Source organism: Brachycentrus maculatus, unplaced genomic scaffold (genome assembly GCF_059751285.1).
Source record: "Brachycentrus maculatus isolate JH-2025_06_01 unplaced genomic scaffold, ASM5975128v1 h1tg000451l, whole genome shotgun sequence".
NCBI classification, from domain to species: domain Eukaryota; kingdom Metazoa; phylum Arthropoda; class Insecta; order Trichoptera; family Brachycentridae; genus Brachycentrus; species Brachycentrus maculatus.
The window spans coordinates 266,250-289,103 of NW_028281198.1; the positions used below are offsets into that span (position 1 = coordinate 266,250).

At 30.0% G+C, this 22,854-nt stretch overlaps 1 protein-coding gene across 1 annotated transcript in view; it reads right to left on the bottom strand.

Moving 5' to 3' along the window:
- LOC148302465 (uncharacterized) overlaps positions 1–22,854 on the bottom strand; it is a 322,290-nt gene that overhangs the window by 132,223 nt on the left and 167,213 nt on the right. The window contains exon 2 of the mRNA XM_088271569.1: positions 4,593–4,649. Within this exon, the coding sequence (XP_088127695.1) occupies positions 4,593–4,649 (57 nt within the window). The remainder of the gene's footprint in view (positions 1–4,592; positions 4,650–22,854) is intronic.

Below are 22,854 nucleotides of genomic sequence, written 5' to 3' on the forward strand. Positions count from 1 at the left end.
AATACTCTATACAAATAGATATTATGGCTGCAATGTATGTTATATGTTAGGAATACAGAAAAGAAAGATAAACAGTAGGTCCGAATAAGGTAGAAAGTCGTTTTTACTTTGGTATTTATTTTAAATCAGTGATTTAATTTGGCCTTTAGTTGAATAAAAAAATTATTTCTGTTTTCTTAGCTGACAAAATATATTTTTACTGTTAATTGCATTTTTTAAAAATAATTATCTATTTAAATAAAAATAATGTTTTTTTTTTTATCAAAATCTGAAATTTCTTAAAATTATAAAACCTATTGCTTGAAACCTACTGCTACCTAAAGCAAGGCGTGGCAAAAAAAACTTTTTTTTTAAATTTAACTACAACAGTAAGTATGAATGAATTTATAAGTAGGATTAAAAAATTTGTACGAAATATTTTTTCACCTTTTTTGTATTTTAGTTAATGATTAGATTCGGCTTAGAATGGCCCCGAACACAACCTTACTAATTTGAGCCGTTACGAGCTGTGAGTTGCTTACCCCTCTGGGCCAATAAAGCCTCCAATGTTCGTCTTCCGTACACTAACGGCAGCCTTCAATCACGGATCTCTTTCAAAGCTTTCTGGGCAGAAGCCCGCCGACTGAAATTTCCGCACTGAAAAGTGAAAAAGTTCCGGCTCGGGCGCTTTTATGTTGTCTGGCCTCGTTAAAAGCTACAAGTGCTACGGTAATTTATAGTAATTAATGGTTCAAATTGCCTGCTGTTTAGTTTTTTTTCCTAAACACCAGGGTTAATTGCATTTTTATTATTGCTCTTTGACCCCTAAAGGTTTTGAAGTATTCATATAAATCAAATTGTCACAAATTGCCTGTCATGAAACTGGTAAAATTCTAATTTTTAATATCCAACCCAAAAACCAATTTTTTCTTTATTCATTTCAAAAATCAAATTTTTTAAAAAGTTGTGAATAACAATGTTTATCTGCACCTAACATAAATGATTTCTTAAGGATAATGAAAAGAAAACTTTTTTACAGCATTTTGAGTGTGTCCAGATTTGAGTTTTTGCTTAGTAAAAAGCTTTTTTCATCTCACTAATAGATGTCTTTAGTGAAGTTCTAGTGATTCAAGAATAATGTTTCAAAATTGGTTCACATATATAGATTTTCAAATATTTGCGTAGTGTGGTTGTCAATAATGGGTAGAACTGGTGAATGATACACGTGTGTAAAGTGATAACTTAAACCAGCCTATGACGGTCGTCAGCCCCGTAAATGTCTAGACTTCCATATTCTTCTTCATCTTTGATGAGATGTCAAAAAATATTATGAAAAAAAAAACTGTTAATTTTTATTTGATTTTTAAGTTTTACTTAGTATTTCATGTTATATTTTGTGGGTTGGTCTATTAAAAATGATGACTTGTATAATTTTAATAAGTCGTGATGTACGTACCTACAGCGTTTGTATGAGTTGTGAAAGTATTCTTTCACCAGTTATATAAGCTCAACGTTTTAAATTTCAAAATTTCAACCCTTACTCAATCGTAATAATTAAAACATCTCCGGCCAAATTGTAATAATTATTCACATAAATTGATGCTCAAATAAAGAGAGAACTAAAGTTCTAGCAAAAGTTTTCAACTTTACGACATCTAACTTCTTTATAAATAAATTCTGAAGCATTAGCGTACTTAAGAGGTCTCGATAGCTTATTCCGTAGAGACCTCGCGAAGACAAGCCAATGACAATTCTCAAAACTATGGGGGCTTGACACGATGCCAATTAAATCCAGCGTCAGTAAGTCGCTGAAACTGAGAGATAAAAGGAAGCGGTGATAAAAAATATTATATGAAATAAACTCGAATTCTCTTAATTTGGTTCTGTGAGATTGTACTCATTTGGAGAAATTGAAGGAATATCTTCTTTTCACTTTACGTATTAAATATAAAATCAAACACTGATTTTTTATTTACTGGATTTTATTGCTAAAAAAACATTTTATTCAATTTAGTGACAATTTTTTCGCCTTTTTATGGCATTTTCTAAAGGAAAGCATTTTCAAACGATATAACTTTGAAAATGCCATAACTAAGCGAAACAATCGTCAAAAAATTTAGATTTTATATGTTTTTTTAACTATAAAATACAACTTATTAGACTCAAAATATCAGTATCTGATTTAATATTTAATACATATTATGTATTTATGATCCTGGGACTTAGACAAGTAGATTCCAGTACACTACGACTTTGAATCGGAATTCATAATACATATATGTATAAACATAGCCCATCGCCTTGAAGCTGGTATCATATAATGCTGACACAGTAATGACTTCAACAGTATATTATTTGATAAAAGATATCCTTTGCATGCGATAAGACCGACTTCTACAGAAATGTTGTCTACATCTCCTTCCGTTTCCCTTCCGTAAGATGCCACCGGAAGTACGGTTCCGGTATCATTCCTCTTCCCTCAAACATCCCTCTCATTTAGAAGATCCTTCACCCGGACAATTTCCAAGTTCGGTATTTTAAAGTTATCTCGAAACGTATGCAAATCTTTTCTCAAATATGTTTTCACGTTTTACATTTCATTCATTGAATGGCCACCTTCAAAACACTCACGTTTTATCTTTTATAATTTTAAACTAAATTTTGTACTGACGTTTTTTAGTAGAACCGCATTAATCATAATAAAATAACTATCATTTTTTTACACATTCATTTTACTTGATCAACGATTGGGTTTTGTCTTAAAAGACATCAGTCTTAAATGATAGTAACGACGAAACCCGTTAACTGGTTATATAAAATATATGTGGAAATAGGTATGTGGGTTTTATTTTATTATTTAAAGCTTAGTTGAAAAAAGGTTTATTTGTGATACCTGTCGTGACGTTGAAAGTTAAAATTATACACAATACTAAAGGTAAAATCCTAATTGACATTTCACTTATATAAATTTCAACACTTCCAAAAAAAAATTGTAAAAAAATAACAACCCACAATATGGCATATATAAAATAATATATGTACACAAGAAGTTAAATTTAGACATACGTCAATTATAGTAAAATAAATAATAAACACAATATAATGATAAGTAACGCATTAATATAAGTAAAGTGGAGATATAGAGCCGAAAAAAAGTCATTTGTTGTCTATTCTATAAAAATTAAAAGTAATAATAACTGTATAAATATTTAACATTTTTTCGTTTACTTTCCATAAAATGATTTAACATTTAACATCTCAACATCGATGAAGAAAAATAATGAAGTCGTGATATTTACAGGGCTTATAACCTGTCATAAGCTGGTTAAATGATTACTTTAGCAGTGCAACATTTACCATTATAACCATGATTGACAATCACGTAATGAATGGTAAAATGATCGCTTATCCAGCCTATGACTGATTATAAGCCCTGTAAATATCAAGACTTTCATCATCTTTATTTAGAAGTTAAAAATTAAAAAAGTGACTTTTATGTGAAAAAAAAACAGATTTGTGAACAAGTATTTGGTCACACGCAATTTTATGATAAAATTTGGTTTATTTTATACAATAAACTGTTGTATTCTCTTATATTTTTTAAAGCTTTTGATAAAGTTGACTGAAAGCTCGTTTCATCTAAATATTTGTTTTACTTATTTCTTATAATTAGGTTTCGCTCTATAATACTTCCTCTGTAAATGTATAATTATAATGTAACATCCCAAGTACGCAGCCCTCGGAAATATTTTCATGTAAAGTTTACGTGACCCAATTAAATTTTCCCTTCTTTCGAATTAGCAACCGTTAAAAGAAAACAAACAGTTATGCGCCGCGAGTAGTAAAATGTTGCCATTTAATTAATTCATGAAAGGTCCCAGTTTAAATAGGCTCATTCAACTTTCGCTTGTTGTTTTATTTTCAAAAAAGTTCAATTTACAAAAAAATATCAGTCGCATTTAAGAACCGTGAATGATATTTTTCTGACAATGAAACCTTTGATTGAAAAAAAAACTAAATAAACATCATGCCGCTTCTCTGCAGAGGTAAGCATAGAGAGTTCACCACACCGCTCTCTCTTCAAACAATCTTCGCCTCTTTTGCATTCAAGAATCTCCTCATACATACTCAACGATTATTTCGACACCTGATCTGACCAGTTTCTATTTTTTTTAATACTCGATAATGCCAAATTTTCTTATGCTTTTATTTATTCACTACATTTAACTCTTAAACTTTTAAATATCATAAAAATTCAATTTTTTTTATTTTTTATACGATTCACATGCCCGGATCATCTCTACACACCTTTCTTAATTTTATTGATAGTACCTTCTTATCTCAGCTTTGCATCACCATTCAAAAAAATATCAATTATCCCTTCGCTGCACATTTGTCTGAGAGATTCCATTTCGAAAACGTTTCGATTCGATTATTTTTGTCCTATTCACAACTGCATTCGCCCCCAAAAATATTTTACTGTTCCTCATGTAGTCGTTTCACATGTCCATACCATCTTAACACACATTTTAAAAAATGATTGTATCCAATTATCAATTGTATATTAATATTAATTACAAAAAGTATTAAAAAACAACAAAAAAATGTCTAACCTTCAAGTTGCAATGCATTATGCTGTTTTGTCGCAAATCCGGATACCGTTGACATACCTGAAAAAGAAAAAATAAAATAAATTAGGATAGGTATTAAAAATATTATATGGTCTTTTAAAAAAAATAATCTCTACAAATTTAAAGAAGAATATGGAAGCCTGGGCATTTACGGGGCTTACGACTGATATATAGCTTATAGATTGGTTTAACTGATCACTTTAAATGCTCGTAACACTCACCGATTCTACCCATGAGTGACAACCATACTACTCTAATCCTTGTAAGTTCTTTATATATAATATGATCTAATTTCGAAACATTGTACTTGAATCACTATTTCAGTCGTTGCCTTTTCTATATTCATGCATCTCCTCATATCAATGTAGAAAAGTACATTTTTCATGCATATGTTTGTAAAACAAAAAATGTACTTTTAATTTTTCTTAGAAAAAGAAAGAAAGACGATTTAGAAATCGCAATGTGAATACATTCAACAACTTGAAACTTGAAGTAAAATCAATTAGCGATTACCATGGGTAAGTCTTTATTAATTGCTTTATCTCGATGGTTCCTTCATCATCTTACTGTATTTGAATAATTATTATAACAACATTTTTTACTTTTTTAATATATCAATTGGAGACTGTAGCAATTTTACTTGACTCGATATTTGACTTTTTTTTTAAATAACCCACAAAACTTTAGGAGGCTTATCTGCAGGTAGAATAGTAAACACAGAGAAGATTCATTTGAAAAATACATCAAAAACACCCAGAATAATTGAAAATAAATGTTTCTTGAATAATGGAATGTTGGAATGTTTATTCTGAAACCGGTAGACATGAATTAGTGTTTTTAAATGATATTACACAGAGTTCATGATGAATGATGAAGAGAGTATTATATTACCATACCACAAAGTCAAAAATGCTTTTAATATATAAATATCTATTGAATTGGCATAGTTACACCGAATATATGCACCCTCAAAGGTGGAATTCACGTTATTATTATGTCTACGTGATCATATACAGAGACAATTTAATCCTATTATGTTCTGTAATTGTATCAAAATTACCTGACATCACGTGACGGGCGGCAAATCAAGAGAAACCCAACAATCTGTCACCCGGTCGATAATAATGCTGACTCATTCATATTCAGCACAAATCTACACGTATACTTGGCACAATGGCCTTATTCGAGCCTTTTATTTCCAGCTCGTATTTATGAAGGGAACAGAATTATTAGAAGAATTTTATTTTTAGTGTGCAAGCGTGAAAACTGTGAGCCAAAAATGGTTTGACGGTCAATGTAAAAAAATAAAAATATTACTATGCATTAGGTATATTAAGATTATTTTTACCAAAACTAGCGTAAATTTTTAATTATTTTGTATTTTAAAAGCATTTATACTTTGTGGTATAGTAATATAACGCTCTCTCTGTCATTCATCGTTCACTCTGTGTAATATCACTTTAATGTGGTGTTACACAGAGTGAACGATGAATGAAAAGTATTGTGTGAATTGATAAATTGGTTAAGTAGCAACATCATTGGTAAAATGACAACATCGTTCACAACATTTTGAGCGTTTCCAAAAACTTGTTTACAAATCTGGGTTTTTTCCACTGAGGACTCATTTTTACATTTATTTGACACCTCAACACAGATGAAGAAAAATATGAAAATCTGGGTATTTACAGGGCTTACATCCTGTCATAGGTTGGTTAGTCATTTTACACACGTGCAACATTCAACATTCTACACATGATTGACAACCACATATCAATTATTTTGGAACTCCTTTATTATATATATGATCAATCTCATGACATAATACATGCAAGTTTACAATCATCTTTGATGAAATAATTGTTATATTTTGCCACTTTCAATAAAATAGAGCGGTTAAACACAATACAAATATATTTTTTTATGTCTTTTAAATAAAAACCAATTGTCTTCTTTTAAATCCTATGTCAGAATACCTAACGTCTTTCCTGTGTATGACTATTTAAAATTTACATAAAGAGGCAATGTTTTTACTCAAAAACCGGAATTAGTTAAAAACCAACTGAGATTTCGTCCTTCGCAATAAAATTAAAACAACCCTCTACAAATGGGGCACATTTTTCAACGTTTGACAAAAAATTACTCGTGCCTGGAAATTTCATTCATTTCATCGAATGGGTATCGAATTCCCCGTTCGTCGCTGGGAGAATTAAGCTCGTAACGAAACCGTAACGAAACGTACCGACCGCTGTGGTGACGAAAAAGCTCGCGAGTTACGTGACAAAATAGCAAATATAGCCGCTTTCAGCGCTCGAGTGATTTACCAGCGTCGCGACGCAAGAGCGAACGACGCCGGCCTGAAACTAAAAATACTGAAAGCGATCAAATAAAGTGCAATATTTATACAGCTTCCGCAAATATCATCAGAGAATATTATTTTTTCATAAATATTTTCTGAATAAACAAAAAATAGAATCGCTCTAAATCAAAAAAATGAAATATGTATGTAAATCGTCGGCATATATTAATAAAATATCTAGTAAATAATTATAAATGAAATAAATCCATTTAATCAGAGATTATTTTGTTTCAATCGAAGTATTTGTTTTATAAATATATATTTATATAAATAAGAATCTGGCACTTTTTTTAGTATTGGATTGGGCTTTTGTGTTGATTGTGCTATTTTTTAGATTTTTTTTTTATCATGACCATTCAAATTAATCATTAACATTCAATTTTTCGAAATCTTAGTGAAAAATATTGTATATATGTGTATGTGTGTGTGTGTGTGTATGTGTGTGTGTGTGTGTGTGTATGTGTGTGTATGTATTTGCTTAAATATATGTTTCGTTTACGTTTCATTGTTTTTTTTTACATTTTTTCGACAGTTGAAACTGGACAAGTATTATAAATGAAATGTTTTTGGACGGCAATTATAGTTTTTTTTTTACAAAAGCGCTAGTCACTCGAGACAAAATAATTAAAAAGCACTTGGATGGGTGTAAAGGAAACGGATAATAAGGGTGTAGCTCAGAAAATAAAATCGGTGTAGTAAAAATCCTTGGCTTTGATCATTCCAGAAATATATAATCGATTTTCCGTGAAAGGCTTGAATTAGACGTCTTCCGCTCTCCTTGGCGTCTTATTGTTCCGACTCTAGGGGAGAAAAACAGCATTCCTTAGCCCGACGCCTCTGCTTGGTCCGCTCCTCAAAGATTCGAGCGTCTTGATTTATCGTTCCTTTTCTAAGGGGGTTGAAACAGCGGACAAAAAATGCGACGAAATAGAACATAATGTTGAAGTAAAACGCGCTGAACTGGGGATGAATATCTTGGCGCGTTTCTTACGAGGCAATGGAATTAACATTTAGCGCGGATGTAACGAGACAAGGTAATTAGTTCATCGAACGGGTGATAAAAATAAATAAATTTTAAAGCAATGCAGTTCGATATTTTTCACATTTTTTAAAAGTCAACTTGCCGATCCGGTTACTCTATGCTGTTGCTTATTCTAGTTTAATAGAAAATAGAGAAAAACGCAGATAAAAATAAGTGCATATTTGAATACAATGTTGTGACAGAATTTAAAATAAATTGGTGAGTAACTTTAAAGATGACGAAATTTGAAAGATGGTAATTGAGATTTTGAACAAACTAATATTTACATTTCTATCTACATATGTATATACATGATGTGTTAAAAACTCTCAATGTTGCATTGCTTTTTTAGTTTGTATTTTTTATAATTTTAAAATCTCAATGTAGATAAAGAATAATATCGAAGTCTGGGTTTTTACAGAGCTTATGACCTGTTTTAGGCTATTTAAATGATCACTTCACATGCATGCGACATTCGTCATTTTACCTATGGTTGACATGAAAAGAATTCTGGGATGTATTCTACCTTACATGCATTATTTTCTGCAACAGTATTTGAAACATACGTATCATATTATATTTTTGATCTAATGAAAATTATCAAATATTTACTGTTAATGCATTTAGTAAGTAGATTTCCATTTTTAATTTTTGGATAATATATCCAAAATGAAATAAAATTATTGGAATGAATTCCACATTTATTTAAATATATATATATTTATATATATATATATATATATATATATATATATATATATATATATATATATATATATATATATATATATATATATATATATATATATATATATTTATATATATATATATATTTATATATATATATATATATATATATATATATATATATATATATATATATATATATATATATATATATATATATATATATATATATATATATATATATATATATATATATATATATATATATATATATATATATATATATATATATATATATATATATATATATATATATATATATATATATACAAAGATATATAATGCGACAAGTTTCACCTCAAGACATTATCAAACACTTTTCAAATTGATGAATACTTTCATGTTCCCTGGTTCGATTCCCAGGGGGGTCAAATTATTATTTTAAGGAAAAGGAAGGAGGACATGTTTTAAGTAATTTTTGTGTAAGACAATTTAAGTTTTTTTTTTATTTCGAATGCCATAAATATCTGAGACTCCTTTCAAAAGGTTTCCTTAAGCCTACCGAGTACCCAGTAAAGCCTATAATACCTCAGCGAATTTTTTTTTTAAATATATTTTGGTAATATGCTCCTTTATATGTTAAAGCTTCCACTATGAGTATGACTAGTAGTATTGTGAGTTTAGACAGCTGACTGCCTGCAGCTTTCATGCCTAGGATTTTATACAAAAGGTAACGTTTTAACTACAAAATGTAAAAAAAATGAAAACATTTAAAATTATTTTTTTTTAGATATTAACGACCAGAAGAAAAGTTTTTTTTTCAATTTCTACTTAAAACAATGACTTCTGATAGATTCCTCGGATCGAAGTTCCAAAAAAATACGCATGTTCCGACAGGGGTACGTTTAAAAAACTACTTTAAAAAATCATAATAATATTATTAAAAATTGCAAACGACATATGCATAGTCAGTTATAAGTTCACCTGCAGAATGAATAACAAACTCGACTGATTGCAGATAGTGGTTAGAATGATAAGAAATCTCAGTGAAGCATGCAATTCGGTGTAGTTGCATCATTTCAGCACAGCTGTTACGCGCAGTGAAATAAATGACATAAATACACAAAAATATATAAAATACGTACGCGAGCGAACTGCGTAATTTGTTTTACAAAAAGTTGTCATGTGAGTAATCTTATTTCTTTTTTATTAAATTATTTTACTTTTGCAATCTATGTATCTTTTTTTAAGCCTCCACTCATCTTTTTTCTAGAAGCAAAAAGGGGATAACTGCAATAAAATTCTATATTAAATGTTAAAATCAAACACTGGTTTTTAGAATCTACTAAATTTTGATTTATTATTAAAAATGTATAAAATTTAAATTTGTGACGGTTGTTTCGCCTTGTTATGTTATTTTCAAATAAATACAATTCGTTTGGAACGTACTTAGTTTTGATTTAAAATATGATACTGAGCATTTAACGGACGATGTTAAAGTAACAACATAATTTATTGAATTATGGGGTGTTTAAGACTCACCAGTCTCTATCCCACACGGCGCTCAAAAGGTTAAATTTTTGTACCAACTCGTGTTTTCTCATTATTTTCCCTTACATATTGTTTCCATTCCGTTCCGTACGATAACTTATACTTAACTTGTCTAAACTGAGAAAACTTCTCATTTAAATTGGCACAGGCTCAAATGCCTTTCATGTCTTTTAATTATGCACAATTCGGCTCTCAAAGTCCCAGAATTACTACTTCCTGTTAAGTTTTTGATGTCAGGATGAGCCAAGCTAATAACTCGCATTTCGAAACAACATTAATTGTCTTCAGACATATGAAAGGACTTAACAAAATTTAACGATCGTCTCGAATTTGACTTAAGCAGAGTTTTCTTATCAGAGTCGGATACTAAGGACAGCTAAGCGAAACTAATTTAATCATATTTCTCGACTGCTGGACCATTTATATAAATTTAATTGGAATAAAAAGTTACATTTATCTATTGCGGTAAATATTATTTTGCTTAGAAAAAAAATATTTGATAATTTACCTGTTCAGAGAATTAAAAACAATTAAAAGCTATACTTTGAACAATTATTAATTTTAATTTTACTATTCATTGTGAGATATATGTATATTTCAAATAAAAAAATTAGGAAAATTATTCATTTAAATTTATATTTAAACGGATTAATTTATAGTTTAATATATTTTGGAAAATATTTATTGTTGGAGACAGTTCAAATACTAATTTCTTGTTTTAAGACGGTTAAAACATTATTGATTTAAATTTTATTTACCACTCTTTCTTAAAATATATTGTGAAACGTGTTTTAATGCATTCAGTATCATTATCAGGCAAATAATTCAAATTGCATCAAAATACATGTCGCAATTGATTGTAAAAAAAGTGTTAAGTTTCAAGTAAAATTTATTTTAAAAGTTAAGATTAATAACAATTAGGTCCTTAATTTAATAATTAATATAAAATTTATCTTACATTACTTATTTACCTTTAAGCTCTTTGTAAAATAAAGATTATAATTTAAAATCACAATTATAATTACTGTTTATATTCTTTTTTTAAATTGCACCAAATTATTGAAGTAATCTTTTTTTTAAATTGTGTAAATTTTCGTATTCTTCACTTTTTTAGTAAATGGCTTACCATTTTTAAAGTTTCAAAACATTTAAGATGAATTTAATTTTTTTACAAAGATTAATAAACCTTAACAAATTCAACTTGTTGTGTGATTTTGTTGTGGCATTTGCTTAAATTTATGAATCTTTGTAAAAAAATATAAAATTAATTTCACAAGTTTAAGAAGCTTAAAATAATAGTAAGCTGTTTAATGAAATAAATAACGAGCATTACAAAATTGAAAGAAAAATAAATTCTATAATTTTAAAAATAATAACGTCTACGATTTCTGAAAGCTCAGGTGAAAATTAAAAAATGAAAACGTTTTGTAAATTAAATATTGTGTATACGGTATGCCATGATTTTATTGCGAGATGATATTTGTAGCGATTCAGTTTAATCTTCCCCTCGAAATTGATGTTTAACCTTTGAGAATACCAGCCATACCAAGAATCAAATAGTCAGGAAGTAAAGGAAGATATGTATTGTCTCTATGGCCAGGGACTTCTTGTGGGGGGCGATAAATAAAGGGGTCGGTTCTCCCCCCACACTGCGTGCCACTTTAGGAGTAATTACACAAAAGGCCCATAAATTTCAATCTGACATAGGAGCACCCTATCAATTCTGCCAGTTTTTGAGGACGCTGTGATAAACGTTTATGCGTTCGTACGAGAACGGCCTAGTTCTTTTGTTCCCCCTACGAAACAGGCTGTTTTTGTTTTGATAAACCTTCTTTTATTGCTACCAAAAACATATTTTAATCATAGATAAATCTCGTTTAATTTAATATGACTGTTCTGATCTGCTTCGTTACATGCGATTAGGCTTTACAAGATAAGGATTATGTTATTTGAGCCTACGCTAGATTTCGTAAGGTTAATTTACCCACATTTAACGTATCTACGGAAATCCATACAAATATTATTATTCAAAACACTCATTGGTGAATTTAAATAACTAGTTCAATAATTATTTTACCCGGATTTGTGTAACATGAATACTTTTGAAAGGTAATATTAGACTTACTGGCAATTTGTTTGACAAAATTAATTGACATTTTGAGAGAATCTGTTTAAAATGTCACTTATCCATTTAAAACATAATTTTTGTTGGTTTTATAGAAAAGGCAAGTTAATATTCCTTTATTTTCTAGATTTTATGAGGCATGTATTTGTGTTCACTTAAATAAAGTATTAACAAATTGTTGAAAGAAATATCCTTAATGTCTTGAACAAGCACATACACATTCACAGTTAAAGTAAAAATTTATGTAGGGATCATTATATTATTTAAAAACTTTTATTATTTTATTCTCATAAAATATAATATAAGATTACATTTAGAGTGAAAAAAAATGTTATCTTAAAAAAAAATATTGGCATTTACGGCACTTTCGGCATTTATAATCCAGAATTCAGACCTCACATACAACTAAAAGAGTTGTTGCTCAATAAAATGCTTCTTTTATCCCACCAATAGATGTCTCTTGTTAAATTCTAGTAATTCAAGCGCTTTGTTTCGAAATTGAATCATATTTGTAGAAGTAACAATAATTTGAGTATCGTGGTTGTCAATCATGGGTAGAATTGGTGAATGTTACACGTGTGTAAAGTTACCACTAAAACCAGCCTGTGATGGTCGTATGCCCCATATTTGCCCAGACCTCCATTTTTTACTTCATCAATGTTGAGATGTTAAAAAATAATATGATAAATAGCTCATCTAATTGAAGATAATACAGATTTGCGAACAAGTATTTGGACACACTAAAAATGTTGAAAAGTCATATATCCATACAAAAAGGGATTGAAATACATTATGAAATAAATTGAAAATGGAAACAGTACAAAAAGAAAATGTATCACTTATTTGCAAAAGACTCGCATATTTCAACTATGTGGAACCTTATCGATAATAAAATAAGAATAAACGGTGTATATTAACTTATTATATTTTTAATTAAAGCAAGTTAGTTAGTACATATGTCATTTTGCGAACGTATGCCCAAACCTTACTTTGCAAAGCGTTACTTCATATTATCAGATGATCGTGTATGGGGGAGTTATCAAGTAAAGTTTTACGATAAACTTATAGATAAACATTAAGATTTCTGAGCCGGGTGAATTATTTTGCGGTGTTCCAAGCCTTCAGCTCAAATTTTTGAACAGTTGACGTGTTTTAACGTCAATTCATTGGGACGCGAAAAGTTACTTAGTTTAAGGAACAAAACTTATTGGTATAACATATTGGTATTAACAAGAGCTCTTCAATTTATACATAACCATTTAAATACTAAGAGAAGAGATGGAAAATCACTTACTTCTCTAATACGTATTATTTTTTTGACATCTCACTAAAGATGAAGAAGAATATGGAAGTCTGGGCATTTACGGGGCTGACGACCATCATAGGCTGGTTTAAGTGATCACTTTACACACGTGTAACATTCACCAATTCTACCCATTATTGACAACCACACTACTCAAATTCTTGGAAGTTCTACATATATATATGAACCAATTTAGAAACCTTGTTCTTGAATCACTAGAACTTCACTAGAGACATCTATTGGTGAGATGTAAAGAAGCTTTTAACTAAGCAGAATTATTAATTATTCTCTAATACGCTTACTTCGGCGATAATATAAGATAAATTCCTATGATAAGATTTCTATTTGTGTTAAATCGCAATGTTTTTTTCTGTTAATTCCAAACTTCATATAATTTGAAGCAGAAGAATAAAAAAAAATATTGCCACTTTTTGTTGATAAAATTATTTATTAGAATAATTAAATGACTGTCTAACAATTTAATCTAATAATTTATGGTCTGATTCACGATTTTTATCCCTTCTTTTAAAAATCTGAAGATTTTTTATCCAAGGATTCAGTTTTTTTTCTCGTATTTAAAAGTGTAAAATGTATCAAGATTTTTCAAGATTGCTTTTGTATACTTGAAAATTTTTGGCATTCACTTAGGTATCACCAAAAAAATATTAATAAAAAACCTGTAAATGTGTATGTTACTTATAAGTAATGTGTAAGTACTTTCGGCAAAAAGCGTAATTATTTATAAATTTGATATCCACTTTTAAGAAGCCATATTAAACTTTAAAGATCGTTCACTTGTAGACGTTTAAATAATCGAGATAAAATTTTCTGACAAGATGCCAAATTGAATCCGGCGACACAAAAAATTCTTTGATCTTCAAAATGGCCAAAGTATTAATGCTACAAAGGTTCATAAAATGAGGCTAGGTTTATTATATTTGTACAGATGTATATTAAAATGACGACATTCAAATGCCGTCAAGTTAATTAAAAAATATTTTCAAATGTACCAATTTTATTGAAATATTTTGAAGTAAAAATTGAAATATTTATATATTTTAATGAGTCTGGTAAAAAGCTTTATTTCAAAAGGTTTCTAGATAAGGCAATGTTGTTTATTTAGAAAATAATAAAAAGCTTCTCTGCTTTCAATCAAAACACACACGCTTGAGAAATTCTTTTATAGTATAAACATAATAAAACATGTAACCTGAACAAAAAGACGTAGATCTGACATGAGATCATCAGAATCTGAGAATGGTACTTGTAGAAGTTTGATCCAATATTTTTACCCCTTTCTCCTCGAGTTTTCCCTCTCTTAACCCCGCTCTTACCTGTCGGAGGGTAACGCGTGGAGAAGGGTGGTTTGAGAAATGGGATACATATTATCTTGTTTATATGGAGAGTATTCAGAAGAAAGAATCTCACCTCCAGAATGATAACCATTTCACGTTCATTTGTTCCGATAAATTGTATTTATTCTGATATTTTTTCTTTATCTTACGAGGGTTAGATAATCTCAGGGTAAATAAATTGATTTTTTTGTATTATTTATCACAGATATTTGGTTTATTTTTTCTACAATCATTTATATTTTAGAGATATTATATTAACGTGAAATGATTTTCATTTGATATTTTGATATTCAATACACATCAATGAACAATATTTCAAATATGATTGTGTTAAAATTAATAATTATTAAATGTACATTATAATATTTACGTTGAAGATTAATCAATAAATCTAAGGTATTTTTTCTACCTCTGTAGCGTAATGGTCAGCGTATTCAGCTACCTTGCTAGAGGTCTCGGGTTCGATTCAAAGAGAGGAAGGGTGAAAATAAATATAAGTGATTTTACTCTCGAATATTGATTTAACAATACCCTGGACTGGTCCATGAAGAGCAGGAGTGATCATTTTGCCTACATGTAAGTAACGATCAAGATAATACTTCGTCAGTACGATGTAGTAACCTATGTACCATTGGGTGTGGATAAGGTTAAAAAAATGTTATTATTTAACTCAATCACAAAACTTGTTGTAATAATTGATATTTCGCTCATAAATATTTAACTATACAGAGACAAAAAATAAGGATTTTTTGTATTGATGGGTTTAAAGTTATATGATTTTAAATAAAGTTATGTTTCAACATTTTGATGCCTTATCATGCATGGCGCTTAGTGAAATCTATGAAAAAACAGAGCAGGTGTAGGACAGTCCCTAGTAATAAAATAATTGACAAAAAAGCTTTTACGAAAATTCAACACATACCACAATAAACTTTAAAAATAGCAAAATAGTAATCAAAATAGTAATCGAAGATGGTAGCTAAGCTTTTAAAACTAGTCGGCAAATAAATTCAAGTGGTAAAAAAACAAGTGTTTACTTTAATAATTTCAACATGTCTTACCACAAAGTAAATGCCGAAACAATAAATAAAATACAGGCTATATGTCACATATATTTGATATAAATAGGGAATAAAAAAATATAACAAAAATAAAATAGAAGCACTTTGTATGTAGATATAATAAAAAGTCCGTTGATTTATTGTTTTATTATCTAACGTGTGTAAACTGTCGCGGGATGTGAAATAATAAAAATTCAATAAAACATTGTGCTCCTAATTCAATAAAGTTTGAACTTTCGGCTTGGCAGCGCGGGGCAGGAGAAGGTCTCGCGGAATACAAAGAGCCAAGTGACAAGAGGAGATTTATTGATAATTGTAGCGAAGCCAAGTGAGGGCGCGAGTTTTGGGGCGTTAAATTCCCTCCCGACCGCCGAGAGGGTAGTGTTACGTGGTTCGGATATTGTTATTGAAGGAGTTTATATTTACGTGTGTGGATGAGCCGGCTTATATTCTTAGCAAACACTTGACTTATCTGCAGTCGGAACATGTGCGTGCTCACCGAAAACTTTCCCGCGAAAACGATGAAATCCTTTTTACATACTAAGTTAGGATAATCATCGGGTATAAAATTGCAAATGAAAAATTTTATATTTTGCATATAGCATTGTTAACATTGAAACATTTTATCGGCATAATATTCAATATTAGGTATGTTCGTACCAAAAAATATATTTTTTTGAATTACTCAACGTCAAAGTGACAGTGATATTTAGCTACTTTAGACTTGTGCACAACATTATTTTGATTTTTCTTAACTACCCAAAGTTTTAACGTTATTTAATAGTCACTTTAGCTACGACTTATGCACCACCACTTATCATGCTTCTACTTAACTTACAACATTTTGAGTGTGTCCAAATACTTGTTCACAAAATCTGGATTATCTCCAATTACAGGAGTTATTTTCATATTATTTTTTGACATATCATCAAAGATGAAGAAGAATATGGAAGTCTGGGCATTTACGGGGCTTACGACCGTCATAGGCTGGTTTAAGTGATCACTTTACACACGTGTAACATTCACCAATTCTACCCATTATTGACAACCACACTACTTATCTACTTAACTTTATAAGTTTTGTAACTAATTCCTACTGTGAGTGGGTTTACTTTTCAAGTTCAAAATTGCTATTAGATTTATGTTTTGTACTGACATTTTTGCATTTTATACAATAAAATTACAACCCTATAGTTTTTTTTCCAAATATATATTTTTTTGACCAGTAACCGAGAACCATCGTAACTGACATCAGACTAGTCTGATGCTGTAATTGCTATCGACAACCACTTAAAATGTCCCATGTTTGTCCCATTTATTAAATTGTATACCAAGTAAATAACTGGAAATGAAATAAATGTGGAATGATGTAAATAGTAAAACAAAAGTAAACATAAATCATATTGCACTTTTTTATATGCTTTTTATAACAGTCCATTGTTTTTCATATATTTTTTTAAATAAAAACGTTTTATAAAACAATAAACGTCACATAAACAACAACTTAATAATTCACTCATGGCGCACGTAACCACTTTATATGTTTAAATTGAAAAAAAAATGTTACAAATCGTACGCTAAACTTTGCCGATAAAAGTTAGTAGTAATATTTCAAACGGTGAGATGGCGTGTTTCTCAACCTCGTCGAAACTCCTGTCGGCTCCAAATAAAAAATTATCCGCTATAATTCACGTTCACACTATCGTAATAACTCATTTCTCATCTCCGCTCCCCCATACATGGCCGCATCTCGGTCTGTCGACTGCTCACGTATCGGTCATAAAAAATCGTGAAACAAAACTCGCAAAGTAAGAGAACAAACTCGCAATTTGCCGAAAGCGGAAAAAAGCCAATTTTTGGCGTTCAACTTAGAGATTGTCTCGAAACTTTTGGAAATAAACAAAACCTGTCAAAGGGGGAGATAAATCACTCAAAAAGAAACTAGAAAGACGTGAGCTAGAGGATGCATTGTGGGAACGTACTACGCGGCTAAGATAAGTAATAAAATAAGACCTATTTGAATATTTTATAACAATACTGTTTTCAGAATTTTAAATATGAAATAAATTCTTCATTCAGTTTGTTATAAAAGGCACTTAGAAAATGTTCAGATATTATTTTAAAAATATTAAAACCTACATTTAGGGGCGTGCCTTCCATATAGGCAAAAATGCAGTGCCTATCCTAACTTACCTGCGTGACATAAAAACGTAACCAGTACCTACCCTACCTTACTAAGAAGTACCAGCTTACCTTACTACCGACCTCTACTGCATACCCTAGTTAGTAGTTCCTAGCTTACGTTACTTCCTACCTCTACTACCTACCCTAATTAATATCTGGGCACGCCACTGTATACATGGTTATAATACTATCGACTCGAAAGCGCGCGAAGATAATGCGGTATAGATGAAAGTGTACCTAAATTTACATAATTGCTACAACATTGCTTTAAATATATTTTTTTTTATTTAAGCTTCATTTTGTTCATTTATACACTTTTTATTTAAATAATAATACTTGTCACCCTCGTCATAAAAATTAAAATTGATGACTTTAATCAGTATGTGAATCGACTATAGAAATGGAGTTCATTAGAAAATCAAAAATTTACACACATCGAAGTGTTACGTATTAAATCGTCACTATCATCAGTTCAACATATCACCCTGATTGTTCAATGATTCTGAGAATGAGGCTGAAATATTCGCAAGTAAAATTTTTAAATACCACGGTATAACCCAAAAGAAGGCAAAAGAGCCATAAATTTGCTATAATATAATTAATATTTAGAGCACTTCAAATAATTTGTGAATTTCCATTTTACAAAAAAAACTTAGTTATAAACTCGCTATATGTCTTAAATTAACTTTATTAAAATATCGTAGAGGAAAACACTATGCTTCGAAACCACTTGATATTATAATTAACTTATAGTAAGATGCTGAGTGATACTCAGTAAGAAAATTAAATTATAGTAAGATTTTATAAGGTATGATGTTGATAATATTTTCCTCCACAGAAAATAATTATTTTTGCTTTTGTTTATATTAAGACCAGATGATGGAAGCATCTGTAGCATTTTCAATTGTAAAAATCTAGAAAATTGACTTTTAAAAAATTATGAAAAAATAATAATATATCAATTAATAACAGATATCAATTCGGTATAAATGATTTAAGCGTATATTATTAAGATTATTTCACGTTTATTTTATTTGTAAGGAAACGTTTATGTGCAGTGAATAAATTGCATACAACACAGCGTTTGAATACTAAAATTCGTTTGAATACGAAATATTTCACAGCATTCAAGGGTTGTGCGCAATATGAACAAAACAAACATTCAAAGACAAACATTTCGTCCGTGTATCGTGGGATTTGTACTACGGTGGGGTGCGGACATTTTTATCAAGCAAGCGAAATCGGAAGTTGGGCAGCCCGCATAGCTGCGACCTACGGGGTAAGTTTCTCATAGGGGTGGGTCATGCACGCGGTGACTTGTAGCGATGATTGCAGACTATTGGAGAAAAACTACAACACATAGAAAAGGCGTAAATTTACTACTATCTTTTAACGTATCAGCGCAGTACTGCACTTTCTGCGATTTATCTATTGAACTTCGGTGTTATTTATCATTATACTTTTATATTATCATTTGACATCTCAACATAGATGGAGAAAAATATGGAAATCTGGGCATTTGCGGGGCTTACGACTTAAGTGGCGTAAATGCACAGACCTTCATATTTTTCTTCATCGTTATGGAGATGTCAAAAATAATATATAAAATAACTAGTATTTGGACACACTCAAAATGTTGTTATAAAAGTTTAATTTTAAAATTTTCGAACAGTTACTTGGTTTTGAATATTTGGGAAGTACGTTTTCTAAGGATGGAAATATTGATTATGGTATTTTTCTTATTATTATTTATTTCATAAATACATAGATACATATTTATTTCATATTTACATTTACTATATGGATTACGGCTCTTTAGGCATGGTCTGTGTTGAGTCGAATACTAACACTGGAAGAAGAGTGAATGGCGCACTAAAATCGGTTATATTAAATATTTTAAACACCTTTCAGCTAAACTGGCAGTTCAAAATGGAATCCTAGTTCTTACCCTAATGTTTGGATGTAAATCATGGAGTTGGTAAAAAAGGATGAGAGCAAACTGAATGTAGTTAAAATGGAATATCTCAGACGAATGTGCATCAAAACAATATTTGATAGATCATTGAATGGTGATATAAGGCTGAGATAGGCATCATCGGTGAAATTAAGAAAGGTGTGTTAAGATGGTTTGGACATTTTAATTGAATGAGTTAAGAATGAACAGAAAAAAAATTACAAAGCTTATGAGGCAAATGTATTTTTAAAAATGTAAAATGAAGAAAATTCAGCATAATCAAGTTTTCAAAAATTTGAAATTGGAGGGTATGTATGAGGAGATGCATGGATGGGAAGAGCTGACGATTGTTTGCAACAGATGGGTGTGGCATTCTATTCTGGGAAGCGGCTTGTTGGTGAAACTGTTATTTTATGAATTGTAATACTTAAGAGGAAAATATGGATAATTTAACATTACAAGTAATAAAGATTACTTAATTTTTATGGATTTATGGTAAATACAGAATTGATGTTACAAATTTTATTTTTAAAATACTTACTTGGTAAGCATTTTTTGTTGGCTGGTTTCAAGAGGTTTTGAAAGTAATGAAGGATGAATAAGCATCAAAAATAGCTTTTCAGTATTTCATCTCGACATTTTAAAAGAAAATCAGTTATCACATGCCCGATTAGTAAACAAAAAAATTAGGGCATCTGTCTAGATTGAGGAAGGTCGAACAGTATAAATTTATTATTCAAGGCTTACTTTGTGTTTTTTTGCTCCCTAAACGCACCTAATTAGCACGTCCCATGCCTTGAAAGATCCGTCATGAAATATGTATATTTATTCCTTTTTTCGGAGACACGACTCGCTGAATCTGGCTTATCTTCAGAGCATGAAGAACGCGTGTTTAAGGGTGGTAAATGATGATATTATATTCCAACCCCCTGGTCATCCGTCTTCCTTGTATAATGCGAAGATAACTCCTTGGTAATAGTCTTCTGTGCTGTTTAAGTCGGCTCACAGCTTTGAAAAATGTATTCACAAGAATAATCTACCGAAATGGTACTTAGTATTTTTCACACCTTGAATCTCATTCTTGTTAGCAAACTGCGAAGTTTAACATTTCAAGTAAATGAGAAAGAAGGCAAAATTTGTATTAATTCCATACAAAGTACGCAATGAAAACCACCGTTTTCGGTTAGGACGACTGATAACCTTTTTATTAGAAATGCCAGGGTTGGTAATTTGACGAGATCGATGGGCATCATGATGTTTAATAGTTTTAACAATATTCCAGGGGCGTACATTCCATATTGACACGAAAGCAGTACCTACTATACCTGACTAACCAGAGCTTTTTCTACGACATCAAAAGGAATTTCTATTTTTTATGAAGTACAATGCTAAAAAAATATGAATTCGGATATATTTGAGAATATATTATTTTTCTTTACAACATTTCGAGTGTGTCCAAGTATTTGTTTGCGAATCTGGATTATCTCCAATCGGGAGTTATTTTTCAAATTATTTTTGGACACAAAGATGAAGAATACGGAAGTCTGGGCATTTACGGGCTTACGACCGTCTTTGCATTTTTTTGTGGTGAATGTAACACTTGTGTAAAGTGATGACTTAACCAGCCTATGACAGTTTGTATGCCCTGTAAATACCCAGACTTCCGTATCCTTCTTTATCTTACTTTAGATGTAGAAGTGCCATAAAATTTGTTTATGGATATATTTTGTCCTGATACAAATAGTTTTGAAAAAAGGGTTTTCAAATGTAAGGAAATAAGTGGTATTTTAAACATATATTTTAAATTAACATACTATTTGGTGTTTTTGTTTCTTTAAATCTTAGCAGGATCGTAGTTACAGCAATATGTAAAGTATATACATGCACCTATACAGGGTGTGAAATAATCCAGAGGGAATTTCCGTCAAATAATTTGCAGTAACTCACCAAACCCATTTCACAGCCAGCGAGTCTGGAGCCATTAAAACTTACTCTTGGCCTTGAGTTATTTATGCACGAATTGTAAATGACTTTATTGTCTTTTTATAGGCATACAAAATTAATTTATTTTACGTGAAAAGTCTCCGATGTAACATAAATACATTTTTTTAAATAAATTAGTGTTTTCATATTTTTTTGTATTTGTTCGATTGAATTACTTTTCGATTAATTTGATTTTTCATCGACTATTCGCCGTTTTCTAAGAATGAAAGTGAGTATCTATATAACGTGAGAATGACTCGTGAATACGACTTCTCATATCAAATTGAGCGTAAACAAATAACTCTTTTTTGTATGTATATAAGGATAAAAACTATAAAAAATATATGTAAAAAGAACTCCACCGACAAGACACACAAGGGACCCACCAAGCCTGGTAAGTCCTCTGCAAGAAATATTTTAAATATATTTATAATTGTTCTATATTATAAATTGATACAATTTATTTTTAAAAAACATTAAAAAAAATAAAAAAAATTCAAATGTTATTGCAATAAAAAAAGCTTCTTATAAAATCCTTGTTTTTTTTAATCTAGTAACCCTTATCGTAACCAAATAGTACATAGAAAAAGTGAATATTTAATCCCTTATAACATGAAGGATACTTGGTTAGTCCTGCGCATCAAGTGCAATCCAGGGTGATATG